This window comes from Stegostoma tigrinum, chromosome 9 (genome assembly GCF_030684315.1).
Source record: "Stegostoma tigrinum isolate sSteTig4 chromosome 9, sSteTig4.hap1, whole genome shotgun sequence".
NCBI classification, from domain to species: domain Eukaryota; kingdom Metazoa; phylum Chordata; class Chondrichthyes; order Orectolobiformes; family Stegostomatidae; genus Stegostoma; species Stegostoma tigrinum.
In genome coordinates, this window is record NC_081362.1 from 13,268,127 (window position 1) to 13,283,643 (window position 15,517).

At 39.0% G+C, this 15,517-nt stretch overlaps 1 protein-coding gene across 1 annotated transcript in view; it reads right to left on the bottom strand.

The window, feature by feature from the left end:
- Positions 1-15,517, bottom strand: part of xrn2 (5'-3' exoribonuclease 2) — a 96,075-nt gene that overhangs the window by 26,749 nt on the left and 53,809 nt on the right. Inside the window, exons 20-27 of the mRNA XM_059648347.1 lie at positions 15,281-15,353; positions 8,050-8,133; positions 5,833-5,927; positions 5,673-5,752; positions 5,051-5,107; positions 4,856-4,924; positions 3,198-3,329; positions 1,487-1,623 (exon numbers count right to left, since the gene is read on the bottom strand). Of these exons, the coding sequence (XP_059504330.1) occupies positions 1,487-1,623; positions 3,198-3,329; positions 4,856-4,924; positions 5,051-5,107; positions 5,673-5,752; positions 5,833-5,927; positions 8,050-8,133; positions 15,281-15,353 (727 nt within the window). The remainder of the gene's footprint in view (positions 1-1,486; positions 1,624-3,197; positions 3,330-4,855; positions 4,925-5,050; positions 5,108-5,672; positions 5,753-5,832; positions 5,928-8,049; positions 8,134-15,280; positions 15,354-15,517) is intronic.

The window sequence follows — 15,517 nt, forward strand, 5'->3', positions numbered from 1 at the left end:
GCCATGCTCAACAACTTGCCCTGAGACAGTACAACTGGCCCAACAAAACGCCTCAAAAATGCTTCAGACTCTAACCAAACAAACTTCAACTAGTCACTTAGGCAAAAGATCGGATACATGGTCAAAGGCTTCTTCAGATGCAGGCTTCAAGGAATGTCTTAAAAAGGAGAGAAAGATGGAGGGTCTTGCACAAAATTCTCCAGAGCTTACAGCCAGGGAGCTGAAGACACCGGCATGAATGGCACAGGGATCAAAACCGGAGATGTGCAGGAGACCAGAATTAACGGAACACAGATCTTGAAAGGTTGTCGGGCTGGAGGAGGTCGCAGAGGTAGGGAAAACAGAAAATGCAAATCTCATTATTATAACTTATACTTGCAGAATGTAATTAATATAGAAAAGCTCCTAAAATTGCTCAAGTGATACTGAAAGATGGAAATGGGGGCCACCTGAAAAACTGATTTTGGTTAAAGAACTGCATTTCAACAAAGATCGTGAGACAGAAAAGGGATAGGAAAGGATTTCCAGAACTGCAATGTTGCCACGTGATGCTCAAGTTGTAAACAGTGATGTAACCTAAGACAACGCGCAGTGAGGAGGAAGTTGTTCAAGGAAAAGGTGCAGAATCTGAGGTAGAACTGGATACATCTGTTGGCTCTTCTGAAAGCTTGGCTGTAATTTATTGCAGTTCATCTGCAATGAAGACTGTATGCAGGACAAGCAATCTGACAATACAGCAAGAATGCAATGGCTGAGATTTTACACAAATGAAGATATCACTAACACACGAGTGTCATGTGTTCAGATGCAGCTGTCTGTAGCAGAAAAAAAATTGAACCTCAAAGGATTCTAGAGTTCTTATACTGAGTTAGCAACAGAGGCATCTGCTCTAATATTGTATATAGAACTTGACAACTGAGAGTCAAATATATCAAGAGCAGCCCCAGTAAGACGGATAAGACAAAGGAAATTATGCTTGACTATGTCAAAACCTGTAGCACGGTTGAGCCACTGAGGTGGAATAAATACAAGATAATCACCATCTTAAGAGAACATTATTTGGTTAGGACAGCTTCAATGTTGTTGCAGGAGAAGATTCCAAGTAGAGTTCCAAACATCAAGATGCAAGAAAAGTGCATGTTCTTGGAAACCACCCAACATATACTAGCATTTGGAGGAGATTGGGTATTCACTTGCTAGGGCAGTGTGAATTTGTTGAGGTGAAACATTTCCTATTTCAGCCAGCATGGAGATCAGCAAGGAAAGTTTAAATAGGTTTACCAGTTTTTGCAACTCATTTTCAAAAGGGCCACTAACTAAAATGCCAAGAGGCCACAAGTTTACCACTGCTACCTTGAGTGCTTAACTATTTACACAAGTTTTATTTTTCATATGTAAAACAGAATCCTAGATTTGTCAATTTTAGGCCTTACTTTACATATTATTTACTACTTAATCTGTAAATCAGGTTTGTCAAATAACTTACTTGGCAATGGGACAGTAAGAGATGGTGGTGCTCTCATCAATGGGGGCCGAGAATTTTTCGCTTGTTGATAAAGAAGTGGAGGGGTGTAACTGTAAACACCACTTCCTCCTTGAGAGCGATCTTTTGACATAACATGGCTAAAACAAAATTAAAGAAACAATATGTACACTTGGTCCATATAATACAAACTAGGTTTTTTTAATGCTCAAACAATTTAACAAATAAGAATGTAGTTTGCTATGAGTGATTGGAACTGAAGCCAATAGCTTTCTCAATGATCCATATCCTGCAGCTTTGAAGGATGTGAAACATGGCTCCCAAAACTAAATATTAACATCTGAGCGTCCAAGTTCAATATCCAAAACAGTACTGTTGAATTTTCCACAAAAAAACTTGATAACGAAAGCCAAGTTTCTACTAATTTATGACCGCAAAACCAAACTGAGTGGCTAAGCCTGAAGGAGGGATTGAAAATTGAGTTATTTTCTCCAGATAATCACGGTAGGGAGATCGTAACGGAGGTCTTTAAAATTATGAAGTAATATGGCAAATTTGACACAGGAAAGATACTTCCAAGTGCAGAATTAGGGGCATAAATGTAAAACGTCACTAATACCTCCACGAGAGCTACACTGTATATTTATGAACCAGTCACAAATAAACACAATACAGAATTCAGAAGGCGTTGCTCTAGCCACAGAGTAGTATAAGGAGTAGTTGAGATGAATTGCACCTATGCATTTCACTGGAAGCTAGATAAACAAAGAATCAAAAGAATGTCACATGCTAGAAGGGAAGGAAGAAGCTCATGAAGAACACAAACACTGGCACTGTTCCATTGGGAATGTGATATGCAATGTCACACAATGTGACTTTTCAGTCTAGCTGTACCCACATAGGTACTGGCACATAGTCTGTACATTGCAAAATGTTAAAATTGCACAGGAGCCTGCAATGTGCAAGTGGAAAAAGAACTATTTTCATACCAAACACATCTAGGAGTTTGGGTGCTGCTTCAAGATCAACTAAAACCTGTATTAATACCACTACCTGGTTGGCAATAAAGGATTTATATATTCTGCTCCCTTGGCCAATCTCGCAATGAATTTGAGGAAAGGCTGATTTCTAACTAACGACGGAGAAAATTTATGTCCCTTGAGTATTTACAAGATCAATTTTGCAAACATTCCAACTCACATTCCAATTTCTGTTTAACCTGCTGTTGAAAATCAAATGCCAAGGTCGTTGTGCCCAAAACTATTAAAACAGCAAATGTATTGAACACATTATCTCAACTCTGGGTTGAAAACAATCACATCAAACTCTGCAACAGGTTTCACTGTGACAAAAAGAGCAATGGCTGCAGTGATGACACCTGATTGACTGACGGTTATCAGAATAGGTCATCATGTGAATAATCTGATTGCCACTTCACTCTTCAGAGAATAAACGTTCTTAAAAACAGGATGTTTAATTGTGGAGTTAGATCCATGATTAGGTAGGGGTGGTTACGCGTGAGTGCATGCATGTGGCTGGGAGCGGGTTTGGTCGTCAGTATTTTGGGACATAATTCCCGCCTTAACTCTGTATCCCAAGTGAATTAGGAAGAGACATCAAAGCAGCTGGGATAACACGAGAGTTGCTAAAATAATCCTGCTGGTCAAATTATTTCACTGAGCTCTTACATTTGCTGGCTTGGAATGTTACATACCCCAATGTTCTGAACGCTGCTTGGTCCAAGTGTACTTGATGCCGATTTGGGTTAAAGCCGAGTCGTGGCCTCCAAGGCTGCTTTGGGTTAGACTGCTCCCAATCAGATGGTTTCAACACTTTGGGAGGTTTTCTGAAAGAGAAAAGTAAAATGAAATGACTGCAGATATTGGAGATCTAAAATAAAAACAAAATGTTGAGAGAAATTCAGCAGGTCTAGCAGCATCTGTAGGACAGATACAGAGATAAAGTTTTGAGTCCAGTCCATTCTGACAAAGCATCACTGGACTTGAATGTTAACTGTTTCGCATTGGAGATGCTGCCCGAGCTGCTCAGTTTCTTCAGCATTTCCTATTTTTGTTCCAAATGTTCAATAATCATTGCACAGAAACATAGTACAGCTCAGATACAGCTCATTCAGCCTGTCCTGCTTTTGTTTGTAGAAAGGGCTCTCCAAATTTAGTTCCACACTCCAAATTTCTCCCTGTAAATTTACAAATTAATTCTCTATAGGCACATGCCAACTATCTTTTAAAATGTTCTTTTGATATCTAATTCTACCAGCCTTTCAAGCAGGACATTCCACAACATAATTTGTATGAAGAATTTTCTCATTTTCCATCTGGTACTTTGGTCAATAGTATTAAATCCGAGAGCTCTGGTTATCATCGCACTTTGTACGGGAATGCATTACTTCCTACTTGTTACGATGAAATCTCTAATAGTTTTGAGAAGCTGTTCCTGAGCTCTCCTTAACTTCGAGTGCTTTCCTCTTCAAATCACAAAATGTACCTCATCCTGGGCACCTCCATGCTAACATCCCGACTAAAATCAGGTCTCCAAAATAATACAAAAAACATCAGCCAGAGATCTGTAAAGTTGAAGTCAACTGCAAAGTACAAGTATGTTAATAATGCCCTCTGTCTGCAGAAGAATTCTGAAAGCAGTCCCAACAGTGACTTAACTATCCACCTTGGAGATAAGACCTTTAGAATCCTCTAATTAATCCATTCATCTTTCCTCACGTTCCCTTTTCTGTTCTGACATTTTTGCAATTGTTACTTGCACAGTGTGCATTTTTCTATTACTAGATCACTCACAACAACCAGAAATATGGCTATTAAATGAAAGAAAGCAACATTTCAAGCATCCAACATTTAGTTGCATCCTAAGTATTAACTTCCACTGACATACTTTTTGTTCCCTTCTATATGTTCTTTCCATAAATTAGGTGGTTAATAGTAGAGTATAGTTATGCAAGCAGCAGAACCTTTCTCACCGCAGCCCAGATAACACTGTATGATTATATGATTTCAAGAACTGAGGCATTTACAGGTGCCCCACAATAACGTTATTCAAAGAACTGTGGTTTCAACAGGTATAGGTGGACATTCAGCAAGCCTTATTTCTCCTTTCTAATCAAATCACCATGAGAAACTAAACTGGCTAACTCAATTTAGACCAGAGAAAGTTTTTGGTGGCTGAATGATTCTATGGTTTTCATAAGCAAGTGCACATTGACATTTTAACAGATTTCTCAATGCATAAAAACCACTGGCAGTCAAATTGTTTTCATGATGCAAAGCTTCTACCTTAAATGCTATATTTTTAAACAAAGTTCAAAAGTCAGAAAAGTTAGTTTTGAAAAATGCTACTTACACTGCTCCAGATAAGAAAGCAGCTTTGAATATATAGCCATCTTCAAACTGAGGATCCTGGAATAACATACTGCAAGGAAGGAAGTGAAAGTGTGCATAAAGCAGATTTCTTTTATCATGCATAACATCAACCAAAACAGAATAATTGGATCCCTAAAATCAAGAGTAAGTACAGTGAACAAAAATTTCCACTCACCTGCAAGTGTTATTCTGGGTAATGTCTTGCAATGCTGGTATAGTAGATGTCACTGTTCTAAAAGTAAATTTATATACAGAGATTTATAGATATACATATATACAAAATTCAGGCAATCATTTACAAAAGATGTAACTTCCCATGCTGATTTATCTTTTTAAGCTCAATTACTTCTCTCTGCATTCACATTCAGTTAAAACTGGAGCATTGAGCCAGTGACCTTCCAAATTCAGCAGAATTTATGTGCACAAGTAAATAGACCCTTTTGCCTAACTGTGCCAGCACCACCTTCAAAAATGCTTTTTCTTCCCAAGTAGAAAATTATTCAAGCACATATCCAAGAATACATACAAGCTTGTTCAAGCAACTATTAATTCTGATGCCAACTTTCTAGTCCAAAATCAAGCACTAAATTAGTCAGGGTGTCTTTAGAACTGAAAACAACTCTTTATAGCAAATTAGTCTTAAATGCATTAAATGATCCTTAAACATTTTGAAGACATAATTCTCCTCTGCAATTGTCAATACAGGCAACCATAATGGATTACAAAATTAGCAATTTTTTGATATATCTGTATATTATTAAGAAATCCCTGTATTTTAAACAAAAATGAAGACTTACTTTCCTGGCTTTATTACATCATTCTGTAATGTTAGAAGGCCTTTAATACCATGGCAAAGTTCAGGAGTTATCTCTACACCCTATAATTACAAATTCAATTTAGTCAGGGCACTTATTATAAAAAGCAGTGAGAAACAACAAAATTATACAAATTACCCACCTGAGCATCACTATTTTGCAATTCGACAATGAAGTCAAACAACTTATGGTGTTTTCCAACAAACAGCTCATCACTTCCAAGACTATTTCGTCGAACTAAAATCAAGATATTCAAAAATTCAGTTCTATTCAACTACTTCTAGCATCCATTGTTCAGGATTCAATCATAGCGTCATGTTTACTTATGAATATTGTAACTGGAGCAGAGATCCACAAGAGGCTTCTAAGCAATCCTTTAATTTCCATAAAAACGACTGCCATTTTTAAAATATCTCACACCTTACACAAAGAAGCTCAAGTACTGCTGAAAATAATACGTTTTGTCAAAAATTTACATCTCACACTCATCAGGACAATATATGAAAAATAAATATAAACAGAAAACAACATATATGTAGTATGACAAGAGTACTTATTGGATGACAAGTTGGCTCTGACTAGCATTACCATGGAAAATCTCAGTTACACAATGACACACAGTTAGTTGCCAAGTTTTGTTTAAATTTTAAAACAGGCACACTGACTGTTTGATAAAGGCACTGCCTGGAAAAATAAATCAAAATGGTCATCACCTATTTTAAGCTGAAACAGACAGTGTGCATATATATATTTTCTGCCTTAAAAAAAAAGACAGTCCTGCGTCTTCATTATGTAGCTTCTAGTACATTCAAGTGTGCCACACTGCGAGTCCAAGTGACAATTCTAAATGACAATCCCAAATCGGATGTCAATGTAATTCTTCGTGTATTCAGGGTTATTTAGCAAGTTTTGTCTGATCACTGAATCACATCGACTGCTTAACAATGTGTTGAGGGTTTACAACGACTAGCCAACTGGTGTGACCTTCACTGGCTAGTACACATCTGCAGTTTCTGCAAGATTGACCAGAGCAGAAAACAGGGTGTGAGCAAGCTAGATGCTGAAATAGACCACATCAAAACCAAACTGCAGGATAATGTCTACCCATAATTTCTCTACTGCACAAACTCACGAACAGATCCAGGGCCATCACATTAGGTCCGAGAAGTATGCAGGCTGACTCGGATAAACTTGGAGGGGTAAAATCTCAACGGTCTGAACAATGGGTAAAGTTAAACCTTTTGTATTGCTAACATGCACCACTAACAATGCTGCCATCAAGCCAAAAGGATGTCAACCCATCACACAAAAGATCAGTGAGGTATATGAATTTTAGCACTGGTGTGATGCTAGATATTGAGGTCATAAGTATCAAACCACACATCCCTTTAGCTGAACTGCTTGCTATACCCAACCAGTTTGTGCTTGCAAAACTCATTGTAGTGCCATCAGTCGACATGCTTCAGTGACTGGGCAACATGTGCTAAATAATCTTGTGTGTGCAAAGAACTGGCTGACAACCACTTTAGGACTGTTAGTCAGTCTCACAGTATGGCACATGTGTATACTAAAAGCTACGGACATTCATACTCTGGGCTCTTCTTTGCAACACAAAGAGCATGTACACTAACTGTGCATGCTTCAATTCAACAAAACAGATATCAGTGATTTTTTTGATTGACTTCTCAGTGTAATACCTTGACCAATCAGGATCAATTTACCTGGTTTAAAATTTAACCAAAGTTGGCAGTAACTGTCAGTCATCATTTAATTGGCATACTCTCCGTGGTAATGCACTTACCAATCAGAGTTCAGTTGATAAGCAAACAGCACCCTTCTCTTAAACAGTGAAAATATTGTAAAAATGTCCAAAGAACTGCAAATGTTGGAGATCAGAAGCAAAAATAGAAACTCAGCATGTCTGATAGCATCTGTGGAAAGCAAAATTAACATTCTGGGTCTCGTGACCCTTCTTCACAAAGGAGGCTCTGAAGAAGAGTCAAGGGACACTAAATGCTAATTCTGCTTTCTCTCCACAACTGCCAGATGTTTCCAACAAATTTGTGTGTATGTGTGTGTGTACACGGACACTTGTGTAAATCTGGTTTCCTCTTTACATTAGTTTTAGTCCTGACTAGTGCAAGATGAAAAAATTTGACAAAATGGGTCTTTTTACAGCAATGCTCAAGTACTGTGCTATCAAACAAAAAGTACATATTCAATACATCAAGGGCACATCAGTTATACTGAATCAAAGACATCAATCCATTATTGACTTTTGGAAGCATATTAATGCAAGCAAAACACATAAACCTCAACAACGACCCAGTAAATCCAATGCAGTTATTATAATTCTTACTTTCATCAGGAGTGAGATCAGGGTAAACTGTTTCCAGAGCTGCTCTAAGCCGGCGTTCATCAACAAATGGTAAAAGTGCAACACCTAATGGCAAATGAACAATAAATCAGTGCTGGAAAATAAACTAAGCCAGCTGAGCTTGAACAAACAGTTGAATTTCCAGTTAACATCTTAATTTTATAAATAATGGTCATCCAAGCTGAATTTAAGTGCTATCAAATGTACGGTATTTGCACATCCAGAGGGACATGTGTCTGAACTATGTAAATAAGTAGACGGTGATACTAGTATATAAGGCTAAATTAACATCAGCGTTGTCTTGTTGGAGCTCAATTCTCCAGCAACTGCTCAGCAACATGATTAGCAAGCCAGCAGTCGTAGCATTTAAAGAGGTCATTTAGTTGATTTAATTATCAATCATTTTCAATCATTTTCTCTCCTGCAATTGTGGGGGAATGGTTTAGTGGTTTCCAAGATTGACTAAAGGTGAAATCTACAAGGGAAACTTGCAATGTGTGAAGGGTGTTGGTTTGACATCAAGGATTATGCACGTCACTTGTTTCCAGACATGGCTTGGTATTTTGCACTACCTTTGACCTACAGTATTGATAAGGAGAATGAGCAGAGGACACATACTGAAAGCCAACCTGCCGCAAGAGGAATCAGGTGGGGAGGAAGTGTTCACATTCATGGTTATATCCATTTTGAATATTCTGGGAGTGATTCCTTGAGCAGTGCCTCAGTGAGAAGCAATCCACCACCATTTCACGAAGGACGTCCTCATTAAACTCTTCCAAGTTACAGCCTCTGAGCAGAGAATAAAAATGGCACTGCCAGTGGCTTACAGGTGACCTTGTCCACGAGCTATTATTTATCTGGAGCCCTTTCTTAGTCATAGGTCATCACAGATGCAACATTAGACCATACGACACAGGAGTGGAAGTAAGGCCATTCGGCCCATCAAGTCCACTCCACCATTTATTCATTGCTGATGGGCATTTCAACTCCATTTACCTGCACTGTCCACATAGCCCTTAATTTCTTGCGAGATCAAGAATTTATCAATCTCTGCCTTGAAAACATTTAACGTCCCAGCCTCCACTGGACTCCGTGGCAATGAATTCCACAGGCCCACCACTCTCTGGCTTAAGAAATGTCTCCTCATTTCCATTCTAAATTGACCCCCTCTAATTCTGTGGCTGTGCTCACGTGTCCTAGTCTCCTCGCCTGATGGAAACAACTTCCCAGCATCCACCCTTTCTAAGCCATGCATTATCTTCTAAGTTTCTATTAGATCTCCTCTCAACCTGCGAAACTCTAATGAATACAACCCCAGGATCCTCAGCCATTCATCACATGTTAGGCCTACCATTCCAGGGATCATCCGCTGGACATGCTCCAGTGCCAGTATGTCGTTCCTGAGGACATGTACTATTAAGCCATTCACTACTGCATACAGTTAGTCACTTACATTTCATTCTCTCGTCAGCAAGAACCCAGAAATGAGGATGCAATTTGATGAGAATGAAGGCTTCCCAATGATACAGAGCACCTTTTATTGCATGCTTACAGCTTTGCTTATGTTAGCCCTAAGCGCAACTGTAATATTCAACTTGAGAGTTATTAAAACAGAGCCCATCACTCAAATATCTTCACAGCAGTCATGGTGCTTGCACAGCTGCATTTAAACTACCCGAGAAACAAAAGGCTCACTCCCTTAAGCAAAAGTACATTCCTTGATGACACAAATCATAAACAATTATCCAACAGTCAAACATGGACAGTGTGCATACCACAAATGGGCAATTAGGAATGCCGAAATAGACTCACGTATGCGCAGACACAGGAGTGATGTCAGCTGGCTATGTGGAGAAGGTTTACTGGATTTGAAATGTTAACTCTGCTTTCTCTCTACAGATGCTGCCAGGCTGACTGAGATTTTCCAGCAATTTCTGTTTGTTTCAGGTCTTCAGTATCCATAGTTTTCTTTTATTTTAGGCTCAATGGGAACCAGTGGGGAGAAGATTCTCTGTTGGTTAGTCAGAAGATGATGGTTGTGGAGATCAATCAGCTCAGTCCAGGATATTTCACCTTCTGCTCCTGAAGAAAATGTCCTAGGGACAACAATCTTCAGTAGCTTCACCAATGATCTTCCCTCTAAAGGTCAGAAGTGGGAAAGCTTGCTAATAATTGACAACATTCAGCACCATTTATGACTCCTCAGATATTGAAGCAGCACATGTCCAAATGCAGTAAGTATACCCAAGACTTGGCTGTCAAGTAGCAACTGACATTTATGCCACACAAGGGCCAGGCAGTGATCATCAACAACGAGAGTGCATCTCACAACACTGCTCCTTGACATTACCATCACTAAATTCCCATTGTCAACATCCTGGTGGTTACCATTGACCAGAAACTCAACAGGACTAGCCATCAAAATATTGAGGCTACAAGAGTAGTTCAGAGATTGGGAATCCTGCAGCAACTGAAATGCCCTCTTGAAACCTCCTCCCCATCTACCATGCACGTGATGGAATACTCTCTACTTGTCTGGATGAGGGCAGCTCCAAAAACACTCAAGAAGCTTGACACCGTCCAAGATAAAGCAGCCCACTTAATTAGCACTCCATCCACAAACAGCCAGCCTCAAGATGACCAACGCCTAGTAGCACCAATGAGTACTATCAAAACAATGCGCTGTAGGAATTCATCAAGGCTCCCTAGACAGTCCTTTGGTACCCTTGGCCATTATCATCTGGAGGAGTGGCAGATACATGGGAAGCCATGACTACAAGCTCCCTCATGCCACTCAAAATCCTGACTTGGAAATATACTGCTATTCCTCCATAGTTGCTAGATAAAAAGTCCTCTAAGTTTCTTCCCAACAGCACTGTGGATCTAACTACACTCAATGGGAGATACGACAGATGGCCTTGCAGTAAGGACCTAGATTAGATCAGGACCTTTAACGATCCAGCTTCAGACTGCACCAGTTCAACGTAGGGAGCAGCAGTCTGGGCTGATCAGTAATAACAGAGACATTGGTAGAGTGGCAGTGGTAGTGAACAAATTCTGTAACCTCAAGAGAGCTCCATGGATTCATTGCCAAGCACAGTCAGCAGTCCATCAGCAAATATGGCAATAAACAAGAGTACAGACTGCTGGACTGCAATGTCTTCTTGAAAGCAACTCTGGTTTTAGTAGCCAAAGCTTGTTTGTCAGAAAGCTGGGTTTGCATAATGTAAACTATTACAACAACTTCCAGACATCAAGTGGCTGTTGTTTGTGTTCCAACTGAAGTTGAGATCATCAGCTATGAAACGATGCATCATGGAGTGATCCACAAGTCTTATCAAGAAGTTGACCACCACCCGACACGACAGAGATTGGGTTCTGAGCTCTGCACAAAGCTCAATACACAACGTAAAATGGTACCTAATTATCTGTACGAGGATAGGGAATATGATCAGTACGTCATTCTGCCCATTGCACCTGCCCCGCCATGTAGTACCATGATCAAACACTGTAATGCCTTTTACTTACCCCATCTCTACTAACATGTAAATAACTGGTAATCAGAAATCGATCAATCTCTACTTAAATGTACTCAAAGGCTGAGCTAGCTTCCAGAGTCCTCTGTGGTAGAGAGCTCCAAATGATCAAAATCCTGAGTAAAATGGCATCATGGTGGCTTAGTGGTTAGCACTGCTGATTCTCAGTGCCAGGGTTAAATTCCACCCTCGGGTGACTGTGTGAAGTTTCCTTCGGGAGCTCCATTTTCTCCCAGAGTCCAAAGATGTGCAGGCTAGGTGGATTGGCCATGCTAAATTCCCCACAGTGCTCAGGAATGCATAGATGAGGTGGGTTATAGGGAGATGGGTCTGGGTGGGATGCTCTGAGGGTAAGTGTGAACTTGTTGGGCTGAAGGACCTGTTTCTACACCGTAGGGATTCTTTGATCTATGAACCTAAGGACATCCCACTAATTTTTAAATAAGATCCCCATGGCGCTGGAGCTCCCCCAACCAGAGATAATATTTTACCCAAATGTATCCTGTCCATCCATTTAAGTATTTTGCTGGTTTTGATCAGGTCACCTCTCATTTTCAAAACTCAGAAAGCAGGCCCATTTTGCCCAAACTCTCTATCCTGCAAACGCCTGGTGAACTCTCTGACAATAATGGATTTCCTGAGAGAAGGAGACCCAATCTGCACATAACATTCCAGGTGTGGTCTAACCAAATTCCTATAGTTGCAGCAAGATCTCAACTCCAGCACTGAAATCCTCTTGCAATAAAGGCTAACATTTCATTAACCTCAGTAGTAGCTTGCTGCACGATAGCCTTCAGTGACTTACCAACAAGAATATCTAGATTCCAGATTACATTTGTACTGTCACGTTTTGCCATTTAAGAAATACTGTGCATATCTGTTTCTCCAAAGTGATTAACCTCATTTTCCTCTCATATTCCATTCTCTGGCCCATTCACTAAGTCTGTTCAAATCCTCCCAAAGGCACTTGACATTTTCATCACAACATACATTGCCACTTAGCTTTCTATCATCTGCAAATTTGGAAGTGTTATATTTGGTCCCCAACTCCAAATCACTGATATGAACAGCTGGTGCCCCATGTATTGATCTTTGCAGCATCCTATTAGCCTGTCAATGCAAGAATAATCTGTTTCTTCCTACTCTATTTTCTGTCTGTTGGACATCATTAATCCATGCCAATGCATTAGTTCTTATTCCACATGTTTTAGTTTTTCTAACGAATCTCATGTTGGGAACTTTACAAAAAGCCATCAGCTAATCTAAGAATACAATGTTGCCAAGTTCATTAAACATAGACTTCCCATTTGCAAATCCATGATGACTTTGTTCTATTAGATCTTTATAAACTAGGTGATTATTTATCCCATCCTTTGAAACGGATTCTAGCACCTGCCCTATTACTGTTATGAGGCTAACAGGTCCGTAATTCCCCATTTCCTCTTTTCTTAAACAGTAAGACGACATTTGGAATCTTCAAATTACCGAAATCATTCCAGAATCTATTGAATTTTGGAAGAGGATCATCAGTACAAGGGCTCTCTCTATAGCTAACTTCTTCAGTGATCCAGGATGTACATCATCAGGTCTTGGAGACACACCAACATTCAGTCACCATTCTTTTTTCCAGTATAATCTTCTACTGATGTAACTTGCCTTCCTCATTCTCCCTAGCCACTTAGATCTTTCATTCTGGGAGATTTCTGGTATCTTCTTCAGTGAAAACAGGCAAAAAGTAATCATTTAGCTTCTGTGCCATTTTCTATTCCCATGATTAAATTCTCTCTAAGCTTTTACAGAACATTTCTGCATTTTCTATAGATTGCATGCATTTGCTATTCTCCCTTTTCTTCAGTTTCATGGTCAATCCTTATTGTTTCTTATTAACTATCAATCCTCAGAATTACTGCTATTTCTGGAGACTTTACAGGTAGTTTATTTATTGTTATGCAATCTTGAACTCCTTTGGTAGGCACAGCTGACTGCCCTTTTTTTGAAAGTCTGCACATTGAAGGAATGTTAACCTGCTCTAACGCATGTAATAATTCTTTGAAGATTATCCACAGCTTACGGAAGAATCTGACTGTGTACCAGATCAACAATGGAACTGACTAGGAATCAATGAATATTGGTGAGGTAGCAAGATGGCACAGAATAAAAGAAAATTAGTTCACTTTTAGAAGTGTGTTTTGATAATCAGATGTTTCAATAATGCCTGCTCAGGAAACTGTAGATAAAGTCCTAACTGCCTTTGTAGTTTTTCACATTTTTAAAAAGTTTTCTACTCAGAAATTGCTACGTTGAAGTGCAAATGATAACCAAATTAAACTCGTCTAGTCTTTCCGAGTTTCCATGATGACGTCAGCGTAACCAAGTCAGGCAAGATTGTCAAGTATGCTTTGAAAATCAATTACAACAATGCAAAAACATACTGACATGTGAGAAAGCTCCATAAACACATGTTGAGTACAGGCTGTCATTATTGCACACAGAGACACGAGTTTGTCCATTAACTATCGTAACTGCAGCTCATTCCAATCAACCATGGAGAAGGAATGACACCATCATCCAAACCACTTTTGACTTGCAACAGGAAATAAGTTACAACAGAAACGCAGATTATGAAAAACTACTTGAACATTTTCAAGCATGTCTGTTGTGCATATTTCTTGAGATTTGCATACAATGAATACTTCTGCAGTACAGAAACAGGATGTTGAGTCCAGCAGGTCTGTGTAACTGTTTATCCGCTACTCAAACCCCCCTCACCTCCTACAGCCACCCCCAATAACATATCCTTGTCATTCTTGCTTCCTCTTGTATACCTAGATACCCACAAGTGTGCCAATGCTATTCAACTTAACTATTCCTTGTCATCGCAAGTTCCACACATGTTGTCTGCTGGATAACAAAGTTCTCTTTAGATCCTTATTCATTTTATCAGCAACTAAATTTATGAGCTAAAAAGTTCTGATCTTATCCATAACTACAAGCATCTTCTCTACACCCACTATTTAATCAATTGTGGAGACCTTGAACAGGTCCTATTTCAGTCTTGACTTTTCTCAAGGTGAGAACTCCAGAAAGGTCAATCTTTCTAAACAGGTAGAACATCTTAATTACTTAATTTTGCCAGCAATTTTTTTTTTGGAACCTTCTCTGTTGGCCCCACGTTTTCTTTTATAATTTGGAGAACAGAATTATTTACAGTACTCTGAAATCCCACCAAGTCCAAAATTTATAGATCTAAAAACCTAGTTCTGAATTGTGCATCAAGCAGCTTAATATTTATTTGAGTCTTTCACTAAATATCTAGATATAGAGAAAATAAAAGTATTTAAAAATCCAATTATAATAGCCCAGTCAAGTAAGGAACAGCAGAAAAAGAATTAGTCCATTACATTCTCAATCATCTGTCAATAATACCAGCCATAATCACCCTCTCATTGTTGATCCTTGTTCAGCTCATGAATCATAACAGTCAAATTACTTTCACAACTAGACACGTTGCCTCAAAGCTAGTTCTGGTTTTAATCTGAACACTGGGTCATGCATATCTTAATGCTTTCTCTACAAATGCCTGCAAAACACAGCTGTCTTCAATTTATATTTAATATCACAATACCCAGACAAGTATATTATGATAATAGACTATATGCTGAAATCCAAAGTCCTACCTTGCCAAGCATATTTCTTTCCATTTAAATCAATAGCAAAGTCATCTGGATAGAAGTCAATGATTGAAGAGTCCTATTTAAAAAAAAGGTATTTCTTTCATATGCTGTCTGTGAAATTTTAAATTATACAAATATACTCAGGAAATTCCACCTGCCCTCCCACCCCACGAAAGAGAAGCTTATATTAGTACATGGAGCAGATTCAAATAAAAATCATGGTCTATACATGTTAAATTT